The following is a 22190-nucleotide window of genomic DNA, read 5'->3' as shown; positions in this document are numbered from 1 at the left end:
CTCTTGGATTCTAGTCATTTGGTCCTATTGTCTGGCAATCTTTAACCTTTTAAATATTGTGCATTGTCTATGAAAAATTGTGGAACCTTTGATTTCTCATTTCCTTCAGAGTGGATCTAAGTTTCTGCTTGTAGATAGAATGTAGGAAGATCACCAAGATCCAGGAAAGGCTAGATTTTAGGCTGGTCTCAGTTTGCCCTTATTTTTAGAACAGACTCCTTCAGGGATCTCACCTGAAAAACTGGGATGTTTATAGTGCTGCTTCTTTCTTAGAAAGCCTTACCTTCTAATTTTTGTCTCCCCAACATTGTAAGAATGTTGAAGTCTCTACATAGCTTTTTAATCTCTTAGTGCTTGCATTCTACTCGATTTCTGCCTCACTCTCCACTCAAGGGCAGATTAGGAATCAGAGAACACCTCAAAAAGAAACTGCATACAACATGTTGTACTTCTGTGTAGTCCCCTTTATTCCGAGATCTTGGTCCCACAAGACCAAGCAGGCTTTAGAGCCCTGAACACCGATGTTTGTTTCTCTAGCCGGTGGAGTCACTATAAACTCTGGGTTACTGTTCTCTGTTTGACCACCAGGGCTGGTATGGCACGTAGCTGGAGGGGACTGGGGAGAAACTGCAACAGACACAGGGTTCATCTCAATGCATTTCTTTTCTCAGGGACCTTAGTGACTCACTCCCTGGTGACTTGCCTTGATTGCTCTCTGATGCTGTTTAATTTATTCAGCTTTTATAGTTGGTCTTCAGTGAGCATGGTAGTCTGATTATAGTTAGTTCAGACAGAGCCAGAAGCAGAAGTCTCTGGCAAACAGCTCCCCTTTTTATTTCCCTATTCCCAGCCAATGATGTCACCAACACTTAGACACTTGTACTGCATGTTTAAGTCTTCAATCCTCAAGTGTATTTAGCTGACAAAGTCTGTAAATTCTATCTTTGAAATTTATCTCCCACACATCTTCATCCTTTACACTTTTACTACAGTCACACTATTATGTGTAAACTTTTTACTTCTCCTGGTATCTCATTCTAGCTTATAAACTTCTATGAGAAAAGTTATATGAATGGGTGTTCTAATCTTATCATTACATTACTCACTACCTTCTAAATCTCTTCTCTACCCCTCTCTACCCTCTACCCTCTTCCATCTTTGCCTCTTCCAACCTCCACAGTGCCTAATGAAAGTAGCAAAAGCGTCACTGTATTTATATAATCTAGTCAAAAGCACTTTTCCTACATTACTTTCTACTAATTTTGTAAAAATATTGTGTTCTTCACTGAAATTAAACTATTTCCCATGGGCCACAGCCCATGTGTTCTTTCTTCCATAATTACCCTCAGAACTTTTCTTTCCTTTTCTTGTTATAACCTGACCAACCTTTCAAAGTCTATATTAAATGTTACCTTATTCATAAACACTGTGTAGAGTCACTGAAATAGGGGTAATATATCTCTTTTGTGAGACTGCACTGCATTTTGCTTATACTACTTGAATTAGTACTTATTTCAATTTGCCTTGTTTTATCATGATTTGTGTTCTTGTCCATGTCTCCTTGAGTATAAGCTCCTTTCAAGGTGAGGTCTTTATTTTTTTCTCCCTTTCCTAAATACTTGGCATAGTGCTTAGAATATGGCAGACCCCTCTCAACAGAATAAAATGGAATTCTGACAAATATCAAATGCACAGTATTATAAATCTGACTGTGTAATTACAATTGTATTTGATAGAAACATGCTTATGACAATGTTACCTGTTTAACAGTGACTTCTATTTTAGAAATATAAATTTCTAAGATATGTTTAGGTTTGAAATAAAGAGAAATCTGGATTATATAGATCAATATACAAGCCCCCTTCATTTTCCTAACAAAATCTGAGTTCAAGCACTTTTACAAGAAATCATTTCATCGTGTGAGCTTTTATGCATTATGTATTTCTTTCTCTTTGACTTGAATATCCAAGTAAGACATACTTACAATTCAATTAAATATGCTTCCTAAATATATGCAAATCATTTAACACTAATTTCATAACAGAAATGTCTGCATTCAAATGAAGATTATGAGAAGAGATTTTAGGGCTGCATAATTCAGGTGTAATTTTACAGGACTATGAATTGAGAATAAACTTGGGGGTGAAAAAATCACTACTTACAAGGAGTATTCAGGAACGGCATCCTTGAAGGCAGGAAGTTCTCGCACATATTCATTATAAAACCATTTCACTTTGAAATGCAAATTCATATAATCAGTGCTCTTGCATAACCTCTGCTTTTCATGTTCTGTAATAGATAAAATCAAACATTTAATAACGTGTGGTTTGCCAACAATGCTGTGTTCCAGTCTACTTTTATTATTCCTATTTCAGAAAGGAAGAAAATATTATATCTGAGGTTAAGGCAAAGTGAATTGCTAAAGACAGACCTGAAATTTTACAAAATGCAAAAATCATCTGTTTGGTCCTGTGTAGAAATGTGAATGCTCTAATGTGCTTTCCTGGAAAAGGCAAGCATTGTGCTGAGTTAAAGAGTGATAACATACCAACATTTTTCTATTTATCTCCAAGCTTTCATATTTTGACTACTTTTAGCCTGATACTAAAGTGCCAGAAAGAATTAAAACTTGTAAGTATGAATAAAACATGAACCAAAGTAGGAGACATAATTCCTAATTAATACTGGAGATGTGAAAGAGTAGATCACATTTCTGGCCTGGATATTTAATACTTAAAAAATTAAGGAGAAGAAATATATCTAACTTCTAAGATAGCTGATTTTTTTTTTCACCTTTTAAGTTCAGCTAAAATTCTTTTGTACTCTGTGACTCTTCTGACATTTCTTTAAGCAGGATTTTCTTTTCTTTTTAACATTCTTTTTTTTCTTTTTAAATTTTATTTTATTTTTAAACTTTACAATATTGTATTAGTTTTGCCAAATATCGAAATGAATCCGCCACAGGTATACCTGTGTTCCCCATCCTGAACCCTCCTCCCTCCTCCCTCCCCATACCCTCCCTCTGGGTCGTCCCTGTGCACCAGCCCCAAGCATCCAGTATCGTGCATCGAACCTGGACTGGCGACTCGTTTCATACATGATATTATGCATGTTTCAATGCCATTCTCCCAAATCTCCCCACCCTCTCCCTCTCCCACAGAGTCCAGAAGACTGATCTATCTATACATCAGTGTCTCTTTTGCTGTCTCGTATACAGGGTTATTGTTACCATCTTTCTAAATTCCATATATATGCATTAGTATACTGTATTGGTGTTTTTCCTTCTGGCTTACTTCACTCTGTATAATAGGTTCCAGTTTCATCCATCTCATTAGAACTGATTCAAATGTATTCTTTTTAATGGCTGAGTAATACTCCATTGTGTATATGTACCACTGCTTTCTTATCCATTCATCTGCTGATGGGCATCTAGGTTGCTTCCATGTCCTGGCTATTATAAACAGTGCTGCAATGAACATTGGGGTACACGTGTCTCTTTCCCTTCTGGTTTCCTCAGTGTGTATGCCCAGCAGTGGGATTGCTGGATCATAAGGCAGTTCTATTTCCAGTTTTTTAAGGAATCTCCACACTGTTCTCCATAGTGGCTGTACTAGTTTGCATTCCCACCAACAGTGTAAGAGAGTTCCCTTTTCTCCACACCCTCTCCAGCATTTATTGCTTGTAGACTTTTGGATCACAGCCATTCTGACTGGTGTGAAATGGTACCTCATAGTGGTTTTGATTTGCATTTCTCTGATAATGAGTGATGTTGAGCATCTTTTCATGTGTTTGTTAGCCATCTGTATGTTTTCTTTGGAGAAATGTCTATTTAGATCTTTGGCCCATTTTTTGATTGGGTCATTTATTTTTCTGGAGTTGAGCTGTAGGAGTTGCTTGTATATTTTTGAGATTAGTTGTTTGTCAGTTGCTTCATTTGCTATTATTTTCTCCCATTCTGAAGGCTGCCTTTTCACCTTGCTAATAGTTTCCTTTGATGTGCAGAAGCTTTTAAGTTTAATTAGGTCCCATTTGTTTATTTTTGCTTTTATTTCCAATATTCTGGGAGGTGGGTCATAGAGGATCCTGCTGTGAGGTATATCGGAGAGTGTTTTGCCTATGTTCTCCTCTGGGAGTTTTATAGTTTCTGGTCTTACGTTGAGATCTTTTATCCATTTTGAGTTTATTTTTGTGTATGGTGTTAGAAAGTGTTCTAGGTTCATTCTTTTACAAGTGGTTGACCAGTTTTCCCAGCACCACTTGTTAAAGAGATTGTCTTTAATCCATTGTATATTCTTGCCTCCCTTGTCAAAGATAAGGTGTCCATATGTGCGTGGATTTATCTCTGGGCTTTCTATTGATTAACAATGTTGTGTCGGTTTCAGGTATACAGCAAAGCGCATCAGTTATTCATATACATATATCAACACTTTTAAAAGATTATTTTCCCATATAGCAATATTTTCTAAATGTAACTTTTAAAAATCTCTTGCTCAAAACTGTAGCTTAAAACCGTACTTCAATCTGGACATACAGTACTGGAAAGTAGAGACAAAAATAGTGTTACTGGACCCATTTATCTTTATTCAATATGAATTTTTGGCCAATTCTGTCTTTAAGTATAGACACTGCTGCTGCTGCTAAGTCACTTCAGTCATGTCCGACTCTGTGCGACCCCATAGACGGCAGCCCACCAGGTTTCCCCGTCCCCGGGATTCTCCAGGCAAGAACACTGGAGTGGGTTGCCGTTTCCTTCTCCAATGCATGAAAGTGAAAAGTGAAAGTTAAGTCGCTCAGTCGAGTCCGACCCTTAGCATGGACTACAGCCTACCAGGCTCCTCTGTCCATGGGATTTTCCAGGCAAGAGTACTGGAGTGGGGTGCCATTGCCTTCTCTGAAGTATAAACACAACCAAACCCAAAATATCCCTAACTATATGCAGGTTGAAAGTGTCCTCTGAGAATTTCTAATTGAGGTTCTGTGAATCTCCTTCAAGCTAAGGGCTTTGATTTATAACAGGAACATGCTTTAATTAGTATTTCAGGCTAAAAGCACTTATGGAAGAAATTAGATTGTTATAAAGTAACTGAGGGCACCCCTGCTTTTCAAAACCTGACTCTAGAGGGACTTAAATCCCAATAATAAATGCAAGAGGTAACACCACCCCAAACTTAACATCCTCAAATTATTTAAACAATAATTCAAGACAATTTGCAAAACCAAGGAAAATGCAGAGAGGGAGAACACATACAGTTATACACAGAAATAAGAGTAATATATTAGTACCTAGAGACCAAACTCCTAGGCAAAATTATGAATTAAGTGATGTTTTGCTGTTTCCTCCAAATTTATTCCACCCTTTCCCCCTTCACTGCTGGTTCTCTCCCTATCCTTCTCCCTTTGGACGTCTAGTATCCCTCCATACCATAAGAGGAAACATGTATTTGATAAATTTATAGGTCGGAATTTAATGCACTACTACCCTGAAGCCCAGATAAGGGAAGACTCTTGCCCTAACAGCCTACACATAAAGAGGTTTCTACTTATCCCAAATGCAAACTCAAAAATTAAATAGCTTGTAGCCTCTGCTATCACTGGGGATCCCACACTTGGCACTAGCACAGAACAAGCCATAACTCTAAACATCTGTCTTTGTGACTAACACCACTTGCTCTTATGATTAATACTCTCTAAAGCCCATAGGAACACTGGAATATCTTTTGTTCTCTAGTCTAGAAACCGTAGGTGATGGTGTCCAAATGCTACCAAGGTTTGCCGATTGCCATTGTTGACAACAGAAATAGTTACAGATTTGGAATATGGGAAGGAATTTAAGCTATGGAAGCATCTGTGTAAGAGAAAGGATAAACTAATCAACCCACCATGTTCTTTCTCTGGATGGCATATATGCAGTAGATTGTTGCATATGAAAGTATCATTAAGCACCCATTTTCTTTGGGTCCAATTCATGCATTTGAAGGTGCTCATGAATCAATGCAGTATGCAAAGCAAATCTACTACTAGCTAGGGGGATATTTTGAATAATCAATGATTCATATTACTTGCAAAGTTTGTATATATGTAGTTTTCCATATACATATAGGAAGCCTGATATTGGTTTTCTGCCAACTAGATGGTTTTTGAATTCTAGAACTGTCAATATTTTTATGTCTGAAATTTAGATTTATGAGATTTAACTCATTAAATTTTAGCTTTATTCAAGTGATTTATGTAAAAATTTATATGAACTAATAACTTGCATTTGTCCTCATTTTAATACATATGTTTGTATATTTTAGAAGGAAATACTTTTCTGAAAACTATATTTGAATTACATCCCTAAAAATAGGAAAACAATTTAAATTTTTATAGTTTATTTTAAATTACATTTTTAATAAAATACATATTCAAATTATGTTCATTTTGAATACATATTCAAAAAGTTCATATATAACTTTATTGTTTAATCCTTTAAATATTAAGAACATATGTAGATGAGAGAGTTCCCAATATGACAAAGGAGGAATACCCTGAGCTGAACTCTCACCAGCACAACAAAATCACAACTACTTACAGAATAATTATTTATGAAAAACACCCAAATCTATCATAAGTGACCTTTTACAACTGAAGATAAAAAGAAGGAACACAAGCAGGAGGTAGGAGGGCAGAATCAAGGTCCAGTCAAGCCTCATGCCCCTGGGTGGACAATGCACAAACAATAATTACAATTGCAGAGGTTCTCTCTAAGGAATGAGGGGTCTGAGCCCCACATCAGGCTCCCCAGCCCAGGGATCCTGTGCCAGGATGAGCCCCTGAACATTTGGCTTTGAAGACCAGTGGGGCTAACTTTCGGAAGACCCAGAGGGTTATGAGAAATAGACTCCACTCTTAAAGGGCACACACAAAATTTTACACACTTAGACTCAGGAAAGAAACTGAGATTTGAAAGGAGCCTGGGTAAGACCTGCCAGCTGATCTTAGAGGGTCTCCTGTAGAAGCAGGGGGGCAACTGGAGCTCACTCTGGGGACAGAGACACTGGCTAAAGTCACTTTGGGGACCTCCTTGTACCATGTGGACATTAGTGCTAGCAACCAATATTGTTGAATCCTCCCTTTAGCTTGCTAGCCTGGGGAACCCAGCCCCACCCCACCCACTAGCCTAAGGACACCAATGCTGGGATGTCTCCTGGCACTCACCAGTGCCAACTACAGCCCCACCCATCATCAGACAGGCTTCCTTAAGAGTCTCTGAGCCTAGAGCCACCCCTGAACGTTGCCCTGCCCACCAAAGGGCTGAGGACCTGGCCCCACACACCAGCATGCTGGGGCCCCCAGGGCCCTGCAGCTAGAGACACCGAGATACAGCTTCATGTACCAATGCACAGGCACCAGCTCCAGAATCCCCGGTGCCCTGCCTCCCTGCATCCCCCTATCAGCAAGCCTGCTCTAACCTTAGAATCAGAGCCTCACCCCACCCACCAGTGAGCAGACACCAGCCCAAGGTCAACTTGAGTCCTGCAGCCCATCATGGCAGGGTCAAACCCACCCACCAGCAGTCCAGCACCAGCCCAGGACCAGTTGGCCCCTCACCCCAGCATCAGGAAAATACCAGTTCTGAGAAATCTTGGGCTCTTCAGCCATTCTCCCTACCAGCCCCACTCACTAGAGAGCTCAGACAAGCTTCAGGACACTCAGGACCCCACAAGCCAGCTGTGTCAGGAGCAGGCCGCAACCATCAGCAGTCTGACACCAATTCTGGGACTGCTGAACCTTGCAACTAGACTGCTCTGCTCACCAGTCAGTCAGCACTAGCCCCAAGACCTGGTTTCACCTATGTATGGTGTGGACAATCCAGGATATCCTGGACCCCAATTCTACCTACCAGTGAGACAGCTCAGTACCGGGGACCCTATGAATTCTGAAAAACAGCCACCCCATGACCCAGCCCAACAATAAGCAGCTGGCAGCCTCAGCACAAGGCAGGGCCTGGCAAACAGCTGGACCTGGAGCCAGTCATGTCTGCCAGCCTGCCCCAGTAGTCTACCCTCCCCAACAGAAGGATCCACATACACAGCCCACACAGGGTACCCTAGAGCAGGCAGCTCTGGTGACCAGTGGGGAGTGGGCTGAGGGACGGGATGTCTCCTACAAAAGGCCATTTCTCCAAGGTCAGGAAACATAACCTCCTAGATACAGAGAAATAAAAATTGCAAATCAACAAAATGAGGTGCCAGAGAAACACGGGTTAAAACAAAGGAACATGATAAAACCCCAGAAAGAGAACTAAGTGGAGATAGGCAATCTACCTGCAAAAGAGTTCAAGTAATAATTGTAAAGATGATCAAAGAACTCAGGAGAAGAATGGAAAAACAGAGTGAGAAGTTAAAACTGTTTAACAGATGATGAAGAATACACAAACTAAATGAAAAATACACTGGAAGGAATCAATAGTAGATTAAATGATAGAGAGAAACAGATCAGTGAGCTGGAAGACAGAACAGTGGAAATCACCGAAGCTCAACAGAAAAAAAAAAAAAAAGAATAAAAAAATGAGGGAGGTTTAACAAATCTCTGGAATAAAATCAAATGTACTAACACTCACGTAACAGAGGGCCCAGAAGAAGGAGAGAGATTGGAGCAGAGAACATGTGTGATGATATCATATAATAGCTGAAAACTTCCCTAACCTGGAAAAGGAAAAAGACCTCCAGTGCAGAAAGCAAAGAGAGTCCCAAACAGAATCTACCCAAAGAGGACCACCCCAAGACACACTGTAATTCAAACAGCAAAAATTGAATATAAGAGAAAATATTAACAATTGCAAGGGAAAAGAAATTAGGGAATTCCCATAAGGCAATGAGCTGATTTTCAGTTGAAACTAGAGTAATGAAAGAGAAAAACATACAACCAAGGATAATCTATCACTGAGATTTGACGGAGAAATCAAAAGTTTTAGAGACAGGCTAAAATAGTTCAGTACCACCAAACCAGCTTTAGAAGAAATGTTAAAGTGACTTCTATAAGTGAAAAAGAAAAGGCCACAATGAGAAACATGAAAGATTACAAAAAAGAAAAAGATCCTTGGTAAAGGCAGTGAGTGAGTGAGTGAAAGTCACTCAGTCGTGTCTGACTCTTTGTGACCCCATCGACTACACAGTCCATGGAATTCTCCAGGCCAGAATACTAGAGTGGGTAGCCTTTTCCTTCTCCAGGGTATCTTTCCAACCCAGGGATTGAACCCAGGTCTCCTTCATTGCAGGAAGATTCTTTACCAGCTGAGCCACAGGGGAAGGCCAAGTATACAGTAAATCAACCATTCAAAGCTAGTGCATGCTCAGTTGCTAAGTCGTGTCTGACTCTTTGCGACCCTGTGGACTGTAGCCCACCAGACTCCTCTGTCTATGAGATTTCCCAGGCAAGAACACTGGAGTGGGCTGTCATCCCCTTCTCCAACAAAGCTAGTAAGAAGGTTAAAATACAAAAGTAGTAAATTCATCTATATCCACAATAATCAGTAAAGGAAAAACTGGATAGCTACATGTAAAAGGATGAAATTATAACATTTCCCACATCATATATAAAAATAAACTCACAATGGATTAAAGACTAAATGTAAGAGACTGGAAACCACAAAACTAGAAGAAAATATAAGTAGAACATTCTATAAGATAAATCATAATAATAATTTTTATGTGTCATTCTCTTAAACCAAAGGAAACAAAAGCAAAAATTTAAAAATGAGTCCTAATTCAATTTCAAAGCTTTTGCACAGCAAAGGATATCATTGACAAAATGAAAAGACAGCTACTGAGTGGGAGAAAATACTTGCAAATGGTATTACTGATAATGGGTAATATCCAAAATACATAAACAGTTCATACAACTTAACATCAAAAAAAAAAAAAGCCCAAACAACTCAATTAAGACACGAATAGACATTTTCCCAAAGAAGACAGAGACAGAAATAGTCACACAAAAAGATGCTCAACATCATTAATCATAAGATAAATGCAAATCAAATCCACAATGAGATGTCACCTCACACCTGTCAAAATGGCTATACAAATAACAAATGTTGTCAAGGATGTGGAGATAAGGGAACCTTAGTATATGGTTTGAGAGAATGTAAATTGATGCAACTACTCAGGAAATAGAATGGTGTTTCCTCAAAAAAACTAAAATAGAACTACCATATGACCCAGCAATTCCACTCCTGTGTATACATTCAAAGAAAATGAAAACAGTATTTTGAAAAGATACACGAATCCCAGTGTTCACAGCAGCATTATTTATACTTGTCAAGATAAGCAAGTCACCTAAGTGCCCATCAACAGATGAATGGATAAAGAAGATGTGGTGTATGTGTTGAATACAGTAGGATATTGAATACTACTCAGCCATATAAAGAATAAAATGTTGGCTTCTGCAAGAACATGGATGGACCTGGAAGGTTATTATGCTTAGAAAATAAGTCTGATGGAGAAAGACAAATACCATATGTTATTTCTTACAGGTGGAATCTAAAGAATATAACAAATGATTGCAACAGAGAAGCAATAAATACAGAAGAGCAAACTAGCTGTTACCAGTAGGGAGAGGGAGGTAGAGAGGAGCAAGATACGAGGAGGGGTTTCAGAGGTACAGACTTCTATGTATAAATAAATAGACTTTAATGATATATTGTACAGCACAGGGAATATAGCCAATATTTTATAAAAACTATAAATGGAATATATATATATAATCTATAAAGATTCTGAATCACTATGTGGTATACCTGAGACTAACATAATATTGTAAATCAGCTATATCTCAATGAAAAAAAGAATGCATATAAACTAAGTTTGGATAGAAGGAATGTAACTGCTAAAAGAAAAATAAATGGCTCAACAGAAATTTTAAAAGGTCAAAGATAAGGTGTGCTTTGGTAAGCAGGTAAATGCCAGCTGTGGGCAGTGTCCTAGTCAATTTTCCAGACAAGACCTTCAGTTTATTTGCGTAACCTATTTACACTTCGTTTCTCCATAACTGCAGCGATTTTGCCTTTTTCCCTACTTGGGCACTCTGTTCAGAACTTAGAGCGCTCCTCAAACCCATTGTCCTGGACTCTGCAAGCTCTCTACCCTCCCACATCTCCCTCATCCCTGCTGTTGCCACAGTTTCAGGAAAGGAACACTTCTGCTTGTCTAACTTTTTGTAGCCACACCTTAGCCATCACCCTGTCCCTTTTGCCCCCCACCTGCCATGTCAATCTCCTCTGTAGAGGAGAGGGGAAGAGGAAGAGAGGGAGAAGTAGGGAGGGAAGAAAGGAGAGAGAGGCAGGCAGCAAGGGAAAGAGAATGAATTTAGGCAGACCTCGAGCAGGAGAGAGGCAATTTGAGAAGACTGGTATCTAGGAAGGAATCCATGGAAAAAAGGTTGTTGTCCTGAACTAGTGCAGCTATGAGTGAGAAGGGAGAAGAAGATTAACAAAGGGAGAAAAGAAGAGGGCACTTAAAAGTGAAAACTGATAGAGCTTTGACCCTGCAGAGCAGGAGTAAGGGAAAGTAGATCACCTAGTCTGATCTGAGGATGTGGGCTGGGTTCCAGGGCTCAGAGTGAAGCTGTCAAGTACAATAGAGGAATAGCAGTTTTGGAAAAAAGGTAAATCCTTGATTTGACTTCCCAACCATCAACCCTCTAGAAAGACTAATTGTAACTCACAGATAGATAGATGATAGTTCAAAAGATGGAGAAATTGTACCTAAATATCAAATCAGTGTGCCTTTATTGCAAGGGTATAAACATTAAGGTGTGCTGTGTGCTGTACTAAGTCACTTCAGTCATGTCTGACTCTGTGACCCCATGGACCATAGCCTACCAGGCTCCTCTGTCCATGGGGTTCTTTAGGCAAGAAAACAGGAGTGGGTTGCAATGCCCTCCTCTGGGGGATCTTAAGGTATATTCTACTTATTTTTTTTTTTAGAATTGAGAAGATTCTGAGTATATGAATCCAGGAATGCAGAAAAAGGATGGCTCATGTCGACTAGTAATGGGGGTTCAGTCACATTTAAATCGAAATTTAAAAAATGCTCACACTTATAACAAGGCCTTGGAAACAAGGGAACTGAAGGTTTAAAATACAATTCTTTTGTTGGCACAACATTTTCTACTAGAAGAAAAGCCAACATATAGGCATTTTTACAGTGATCCCCTTCCATTCATATTTTAGTAGAAGAGTTGGGGCCATTAGGAGATACTCATAGGAAAATCAGTTGAACTTTTAAGTTTTTAGTCATAAGTTTTATGTAAGTTTAGCATTTGCTGGGTGATCATAGCTGCTGGTTTGGTGACCTGACCTGAAAATCTCATCTAGGCTGGCCAAAAATATGACTTTTTTTTTGGCTGGGAAAGCCAAAAGCTTTTACTTATGTGTAAACCCCATCATACACTTTGTTTAGGGATTAAGCTGATGATCCCTTGGAAATTATTTGCCCCATTTCTACTTATAAGCACACTCACCCTTGCTAACTAGACAAATTTCTGAGTTTTAGACAGTCAAATAATATAAGATAAAAAAGGTAAAGACATAGGAGTAATTACTTTCATTTCATTATACCCAAATTGGACCAATACTAAACTATAGAGCTGGCTGCCAGTAGCTTTGTTGTTGTCACTGAGTCACTAAGTTGTGTCTGACTCTTTTGTGACCCCGTGGACTATGGCCCACGAGGCTTCTCGGTCTATGGGCAAGAATATTGGAATGGGTTGCCATTTCCTCCTCCAGAGGATCTTCCTGTCCCAGGGATTGTCTCCTGCATCTCCTGCATTGCATGTGAATTCCTTATCACTGAGCCACCTGGGAAGCCCAGTAGTTTAGTAAAAGAATGTTTTTAATTTCATGGATTTAAAGGGATGATTTTTAATCAATGTTCTATAAAATGTATTGTTGTTGTTCAGTTGATAAGTTGTGTCTGACTCTTTGTGACCCCATCTATTGCAGTACTCTAGGCTTCCCTGTCCTTCACTATCTCCGGAGTTTGCTCAAGCTCGTGTCCATTGAGTCGGTTATGCTATCTAACTATCTCATCCTCTGTTGCCCATTTCTCTCCTGCCTTCAATTTTTCCCAGCATAAGGTCTTTTCCAATGAGTCAGTTCTTCACCCAGTGACCAAAGTATTAGAGCTTCAGCATCAGTCCTTCCAATGAATATTCAGGGTTGATTTCCTTTAGGACTGACTGGTTTGATCTCCTTGCTGTCCAAGGCACTCTCTCGAGTCTTCTCCAGCACAATTCAAAAGCATCAGTTCCATTGCACTCAGCCTTCTTTATGGTCCAACTCTCACATCCGTACACTACCACTGGAAAAACCACAGTTTTGAATATAGGGACCTTTGATGGCAAAGTGGTATCTCTGCTTTTTAACATGCCCTAGGTTGGTCACAGCTTTTCTTCCAAGGAGCAAGCATCTTCTAATTTCATGGCTGCAATCATTGTTTGCAGTGATTTTGGAGCCCAAGAAAATAAAGTCTGTCACTGTTTCCACTTTTCCCCTTCTATTTGCCATGAAGTGATGGGACCAGATGCCGTGATCTTCAGTTTTTGAATGTTGAGTTTTAAGCCAGCTTTTTCACTCCTCTTTTTCACCCTCATCAAGAGGCTCTTTAGTTCCTCTTCACTTTCTGCCTTTAGAATGGTATCATCTGCCTGTTGATAAAATGTGCAATACAAACTATACCGGACAGATTCTGGAGAAAGTGGTTCATGCGTCTCAGCTGTGTTCTAACCACCTGTGTGAACTTGAACGATCATTTGATGTTTCTTGGTACCAGTGTTCTTTTTACAATTGGGCAGTATTGGAAAAACTGACCTTCTTCTGGTAGGTCTTAAATTCCAACTGGTCTGATTTTCTTCATAAAAGCTTCCCTATCACTCAGCTTCCTTCTTGGCCTGACTTCTGGGAAAATGGCCCAACTCTGAAGATGGAAAATATTGGGGCCCGGAAAATAAACAAACTATGGATCTAGGGAAGGGAAGGGCTGCAATGTGAACAATCAAATCAATCATAAATGAGAGTCAGATTTTTATGAAAAACACCAAATGTTTTGAGAATTACAATTTTTATAAATTTTGGAGCATCTGTTAAGTTTCTTTGCAGCTTATGTAATAGATACAACAACAATATTTAGCTGCTATTGAATATGTATGTCAAGCTTGCCAGCTGGAAATTATTTCGTGACTAAAATATCACACATAGAATCCAAGAGCTAAAGAAGGACATGGATTTCCTCTTTTGGAGCCTTTTGGGGACTTGCCAGCACAGAATATAGTGAGGCTTGGTGGTAACTCTTGAGAACAATTATCCAAAAAGAAACTCATTTAATCATGGGGAAGCAGCATGTGTGCTACCATACATGCTGAACTAGTGAACACATCCACACATAAGCCAAATACTCTTCACTGCAGGAAGCCAACAAAAAAAATGTAAATTCCTATTTCACAAGCTATAGACTTGGAGGGTCAGTAATGATATTTAAAATCAGTAATTTAAAGGAAAGATTTTGCTCCATATTTACTGGTTTAATTTTTTTTTTTCATTAAAACTGGTCTTTCCATCCCTTTTCAACTGGATAACTCCTGCCTGTTCTTGAGTTGTCAGCTGAACTATCACTTCCTTAGGGAACATGTTTCTGAATTGCCTGACAAAATAAAATGCCCCTCTCAAATGTTCTTACAGCACAATATATATATGTATATATATAATAGCAGATATCACAACTACTTTTCCCTAAAGAAGCATAAATATTTTTGCTTTGACAAGTGTCAAAGTGTCTTTGAAAGACTCTGAACTCCTAAGAGCCGGGATTCCCTCTCTTTGGTCTCAAGTACCTACCACAGTGCCTGACACAGAACAGACGTTTTAAATATTAGCTCATTAACAGAATGTATCATACAACACAGGGAATATAGTCAGTATTTTGTAGTAACTGTTAACAGAATATAACTCTAAAATTTGCGAGTCACTATGCTGTACTCCTGTAACTTTTGTAATATTGTACATCAACTATACTTTAATCTTAAAATAAATATTAGCTTATTAGGCAGTCAAATAAGTAATTTTGTGGATGTCAGAAATATGTGCTAAGTCACTTCAGTTGTGTCTGACTCTTTATGATCCTGTGGACTGTAGCCTGTGTCTCCTCTGCCCATGAAATTCTCCAGGTAAGAATGCTGGAGTGGGTTGCCATGCCCAATCTTCTCCAAGGGATCTTCCTGACCCAGGGATTGAACCCACATCTCCTGTGGCTCCTGACTTGCAGATGGATTTTTAACTGCTGAGCCACGCTTTTTAAATGCAAATTATAGATCAATTTATATATTAAGAATATTTTTGCAGTAACCTTTTTTTAATGATTTTTTTTTTGATTTAAATTATCTTAACAAATGACTATCTGGTACTTCTTGGCATTACAGTTATGGAGACCACAAAGCCTGGATTCTCTAAGACTATTCCAGTTTTAAATGTTGTTCCACTTTACATGAAAATACTCTCTTACTTGTCAGACCACGTGTCCCATTATTTTGTTAAGAAGATATAATCAACATAACTACAAGATATTCTGAATTCCAGAAAATCCTACTTTACTAAAGAAAGTAATTTGCAAAATATAAAACCAACCATCTTCAGAACTACTTCCTCAGTTGAAATCAATTCATTCTACATAGATTGCAGCACATATTTTAAATAGATTTGTTTTACAGAATGTGGATCCTGCAAGAATTGTGAAACAAAAATTCATTTCATCAACTTTGGAGTTTAAATAAAGGAATGCAAAATAAATGAAACCAGATGGATGCATATTAGTGGCACATCCTGACAAGACGTGATATTGCATATTTGATATTCTATTAGATATTCCAAACATTCAGACATTATAGAAAGAGGAGGTAAGTTCTAAGAACCCATATAAAGACAGAGAACAAATCCTGGGAAAGTACTGTGATTCAGAGAAGTAAAACTGGCTCTTTAATATGGTTATATAATATTCAAAGAGATCTGAAATTTAAAAAATTTAATTGTGTATTTTGGAAAGTTTGTTCATTTATAAAGCTGAATGGAGTCGGTGTCATACATTACTTTTCTTGAATATGTAATTTAACAAAACCAAACACATTCCTCAAAATAAAACCCCCAATATGATATTCTCTTAGGAATAATTACACTGAATATTCCTCCGTGCTGCTGCTGCTAAGTCTTCAGTCATGTTCTACTCTGTGCAACCCTAGAGACGGCAGCCCACCAGGCGCCCCTGTCCCTGGGATTCTCCAGGCAAGAACACTGGAGTGGGTTGCCATTTCATTCCTCCGTGAGTAGTAGGTTAATCCATTTGTTTTCAAGGGCAATAAGAGGCAAAAAATAAAACACTGTTTAGGGTGTTACAGTATTTTGTCCAGGTTTTCTCTAAAAAGGATTTGCAGCATGCATCATATGTGAAATTCCCCATGGAAAGACCTGGATTACTAAATAGGAAAGAATCTGTCCAAACCCACATACCAACCGTTCTCCCAGTTACACTAGCTACTGAATAGAGTTACCAAGTTCCAGAGTCTCTCTGTAGAATAAATGAATGAAAGACCTCTATTACCCAGCAGGCTCATTCTCCTTCTTGAAATTCCCGAGACAGTATTTAGTGTAGTTATCAATCTCGTGGACTCATGGAGTGTAAGAAAATGTGATTTCAATTTCTGTACAAACAGTTGTATTCGGTTAATGCAAATTTAGGCAAGATAAGCAATGACATAGGAAATATGACTTGACAAATCATTTAACCTCTGTGTACCTCAATTTCTATTCATATTTAACACTGATTTACCTCATAGTATGTTGAGAAGCTTAGCAGGCTAATGAGTATGAGCAAGCAGCACATTTAAAAAAAGTTTAAACTTATAAATAAATAGCAGAATTCAATATGAAAGGATCATCCAAAGACTAATTAAAATAATTTTAAGATTTCTATACATTTTTATCCCAAATCATCTAAAAACCTTTTTTTTTCTTTTTTCCTTTTTTATTAAACTTTTTATTTTGTTTTGGAGTACAGCCTATTAACAATATTGTGATAGTTTCAGGTGGACAGAAAAAGGACTCAGCAATACATATACATATATCTATTCTCCCCAAACTCCCCCCCATCCAGGCTGCCACATAACATTGAGCAGAGTTCCTGTGCTATCCTCCTGGTGGTTATCCATTTTATTTTTTTATTTTATTTTTATTTTTTTTTTGCACAGAACTGAATTCTTAACTATCCCCAACACTGGCTCTTCTACGTTTCTTTTTGATAGCTGATTCCAGTTGGGTTTGACTACCAAGCACTAACCACATGTTTAAAATATCATAATTTGAGGACTTTAAAACTAAATGTAATAATTATTTATCACCCTAAGTGGAATAAGAATTTATAAATAATACTTTAAAAGGGGAGAGTGTACATAGTTTATTTTTCCTTATTCACACAAAAAAGTGAATATAGAATTTGAAAGTTTCACTCATCAAATATTCAACTTACTATTAAAGACTGTTTTATGGTTAAAGAAACTCCTTTAAAAAAGGGTACAAAGCATGTTATGACAATTAATTATATACTTGTTCATACTCTCAAATTGCTTTATTGTTTTGGTAATAAAGTATTTTAATGACAAGTGTACATTTCAGTGTATCATATTCCTTTCTTTAATTATAAAAGATAAAATACCATTAAAATACAATTTTTACTATCTAAATAAAATCTCTTACATTTTATCCACAATTTTACTACTTTTCAGTTTCTAATACTTACTTTTCAAGTGACATTTCTCTTTAGGCAAACAGAAGCAGATTAAAGGAACAGCAAAATGGCAATGCTACCATTAAATAGACTTCAAAGTTTCAATGTCAATTTCCCACAGAGATAAAGAATAAGAATTAGTAGATGATAAAATCTGAAGTAAGTGAACTTGGGTAGAATTTAACTAAGAGGAAAACTAATTAAAATTACAAGTAAATAAACATTCGTAAATTATAATGGTACCTATTTTGAGTGGAAATTACCTGTCTGTACATCTACATGAAAGAATTCAATAAAGAGAAACGATGCATACATCACTAGTAATAGTTAATATGCTAAGCTTACATGGAATTTTTTGTTTCCATATTTATTTACATGAAACCATATTTTATGGGTCATGAGCAATAGCTTATGACTTGAGAAAAATAATGGACAATGTGTTAAAATTATAAACTGTTGCATTTTTTAAAAGGTAAAAAGATGGACCACATGGGAAGTTAATTTAAGGATAGTCTTGTAACCTGTTACCCTTGAGGCATCTCTATTTTTCTCTTCTGCCTAAAAATTAAAAACATCTATATGACATTCCTGTTTATAAATCACTTTTTTAGAAGAGCATTATTGAGATGTAATTTAAACAGCCAAAGTTCATCTATTTAATGTGTGTAAGTCAAAGAATGTGGGCAGATAGGGTACCTGATAAGGGGGTTCAAGCTTTCTTTTTGCAAAGATGAAAATATTCTAAATTTAGATTATGATGATGGATACACGGCCTTGTAAATATATCAAAGCACTTTGAGCATTTCATTCTTATTTACAAAAGCATTAAAAAGCCAAGAGTCCAGGGAAGAATGGCTTCATGTGTAAGAAACTTCAATAAATGACATAAGACTTTGGAAACATGCAACCCCAAAAAAGGAAGGAGGCATAGGAGGGAAAACCTGGTAACAGCGAAGCAGTGACCCACCAGGACTTGATTCACCACCCTTTTGTAGCCGCTGGTGTAACAGCAGCTGACAAAACAGAAGGGCTTTTATGGAACTTATAATTTATAGGGCCAATAGCAAAAGACAAAAAGCATGCCTGAGGGTGACAGATTGGGGGTGGATCGATTTTCCTATTTTATAAGGTGTCAAGGCTCTCCATTCTAGAGATCTGAAGCAGGTCGACTTCCAAGCAGAAGGCACAGTACATGAAGAGAACCTAAGGGAGAAATGTGTTTGATATGATTGGAGAAAGCCAAGGGGCCAGAGTGGCTGCATCAAAGTGGCAAGCTAAGAGTGCTGAGATGAGTTCAGAGGAAGATACCAGCTACTGTGTAGAACTTAATAGTCCACGGTAGGGACTCTGTATGTCATTCTGAGTGTGATCAGGGTTTTAAGGACCCATTGAGTACCAGGCAGAATTAACAATGGAAAAGGCCCTTCCACATATTTTCAACATTTGACATTTCAAGTATCTAATAAGTACTTAGGTGGAAGCAAAACAGAGGAGGGAAAAAAAAGTCATTCTGGTCTTATATTCCTTTGTTATAACCCTGAATACCACAAGGCAATAGAGAGATGTTTAGTGTTCTGAGAGAAAACAAATATGACCCAACAATTACATACTCAGCCACTTAGTCATTCAAGTACAACAGAGGGATATCTACAGATGTACAGGGGCTTAGAATATATAACCATATACACTTTCTAATAAGACTTATAATATATGGTGGAAAAAGTCAGTATAACTTGACATGGTTTAAAAAAAAATCAAGGACTTCTCTGGTGGTTAAGAATTCACCTGCCAAGGCAGGGGACATGGGTTCAGTCCCTGGTCAGGAAAGATTACACGTGCTGAGGAGCAACCAAGACCATGTGCTACAATTACTGAAGCCTGCGAACGCTAGAGCCCATGCTTGGCAACAAGCCACTGCAATAAGTCCACACGTGACAGTTAGAGAGTAGCCCCCACTTGCCACAACTGGAGAAAACCCACGGACAGCAACGAAGACCCAACACAGTCAATAAATAAGTCGAGAAAAAGCAAAAATAAGATACGATGCAGTATCACATTTTCACATGAAAAGTATTTTAATTATAATGTAAAAATTAAAGTTACACAAGTATTATTTGTATGAAAAATTTTTGAAAAACATTAACTTACTTATTTCATTCTTTCCTTTTTTTGTGCTCCTCTGTATCTTTCAAATTTCCCATAATGCTTTTTCTCAATCAGAAAAATAACATATTTTTAATAGGGAAAGAAGAAATCATCCTGTCTTTATCTTTTGGTGTTTAATAAAATGTTATGTTCCACATTTTCTACATATTCTAAGAGTTGGCAAAATAGACATTTTAGATCATGAAACACATAAATCTTTAGATAGGGTTTTAGAATCTATTTATTTCAATAGTTCTCAACTCATGTTTGATCACTGAGCACCATTCAAGTAAAGACTTAAATCATCACCATCACTAAAGCTAATATTTACTGGGTACTTACTCATAGATACAAGGTAATCTTCTAACCATCTTGCTTATATATCTCATTTAATCCTCACAACAGTATAATTATCAGACAAAGAAAGTGAGGCACAGAGTGACTATGAAAAATTGCTGGATGTCACATAAATGGTTAGTAGTGGAGACATATTTTGGACTCATCTCATCTGACTAAAGCCAGTATACTTTGTTACTTAGCATTCTGTGGAAGACTTCCTCTAAACCCCCAAATGATTCCTACCTTCAGGTGTTTATACCCTTGGGTAATCCCCTCCTCTTGAGTGTAGACTGGACCTAATGAATTATTTCTAATAAACAGAATAAAGCAGAAATTAAGAGATACCACTTTTGTTGTTGGGTTATAAAAGACTACAAATTCCACTTGCTATAGACTAACTCACTGTTGCTTTCTGAGCTTGAGTGGTTTGATAAAATCACATGTCATGTTGGAGAGACCAACCCTCTACCCATCCACCTAGCAAGCAACTACCAGGGAAGAAGTGAGGCAATCAGTCTAACAGCTTTTGAGAAAGTGAATTATGTCAACTACCTCATGATAGAGCTTGAAAGAAGATGCTTCATCAGTTGAGCCTCCAGATGAGACCATAGTTTTGAATGAAACTTTCATTTCAGACTTGTAAAAGGCCCTTGGAGAAGGCAATGGCACCCTACTCCAGTACTCTTGCTTGGAAAATCCCATGGACGGAGGAGCCTGGTAGGCTGCAGTCCATGGGGTGGCTAAGAGTCGGGAACGACTGAGCGACTTCACTTTCACTTTTCACTTTCATGCATTGGAGAAGGAAATGGCAACCCACTCCAGTGTTCTTGCCTGGAGAATCCCAGGGACAGGGGAGCCTAGTGGGCTGCCATCTATGGGGTCCCACAGAGTCGGACACGACTGAAGCGACTTAGCAAAAGGCCCTAAAGAGGAGCACTCACACACTATTGGTGGGAATGTAAATTGGTACAGCCACTATGGAGAACAGAATGGAAATTCTTTAGAAAACTAAAAATAGAGCTAGTATATGACCCTGAAATCCCACGCCTGGGCATACATCCAGAGAAAAACATGGCCCCAAAAGATACATGCACCCCAATGTTCTTTGCAGCACTGTTTATTTACAATGGCCAAGACATGGAAACAACTAAGTGTCCACTGACAGAGGAATGGATAAAGAAGATGTGGTGTATATATACAATGAAGTATTATTCAGCCATTAAAAAAATGAAATAAGGCCATTTGCAGCAACATGGATGGGCCTAGAGAGTGTCATACGGAGTGAAGTAACTCAGACAGAGAAGGAGAACTATCATATGACATCCCTTATATGTGGAATCTAAAAAGAAATGATACAAACTAACTTACTTACAAAACAGAAAGAGACTCACAGACTTAGAAGACAAATTCATGGTTGCTGGGGGGCAAGGGATAGTTAAAGACTTTGGGATGGTCAAGTACACACTGCTATATTTAAAATGGATAACCAACAAAAACCTATTGTATAGCATATGGGACTCTGCTCAATGTTATGTGGCAGCCTGTATGGGAGGTGGGTTTTGGGAGAAAACGGATACATGTATATATATGGCTGAGTCCCTTTACTGTTTACCTGAAACTATCACAACACTGCTAACTGGCTATTCCCCAATACAAAATGTTTTTGGTGTTAATAAATAAATAATTAAAAAAAAAAAAAGATCCTAAAGTAGAGGTCACAGATGAACCATGCTAAGACTACTAATAATGCACCCCACAAAATGTTCGGTTGCAATTAAGTATGATCTTAATAAGGTTTCATACTAATAAGACTTTAATAATAAGATGACCTTAAAATAGAGAAAGGAGCTTGAATTTCCAGATAGGCTTGATGTAATCACTAGGCCACTTAAAAGAGAG

At 38.0% G+C, this 22190-nt stretch overlaps 1 protein-coding gene across 1 annotated transcript in view; it reads right to left on the bottom strand.

Moving 5' to 3' along the window:
- The window catches only part of UNC13C (unc-13 homolog C), a 644738-nt gene that overhangs the window by 129731 nt on the left and 492817 nt on the right, over positions 1–22190 (bottom strand). The window contains 1 exon segment of the mRNA XM_070377927.1: positions 2163–2289. Coding sequence (XP_070234028.1) covers positions 2163–2289 — 127 coding nt within the window.

The sequence above is a fragment of the Bos mutus genome, chromosome 10, assembly GCF_027580195.1.
Source record: "Bos mutus isolate GX-2022 chromosome 10, NWIPB_WYAK_1.1, whole genome shotgun sequence".
NCBI lineage: Eukaryota > Metazoa > Chordata > Mammalia > Artiodactyla > Bovidae > Bos > Bos mutus.
Note: the sequence above shows the minus strand (reverse complement) of the source record. Positions and strands in the feature narration are given on the sequence as shown.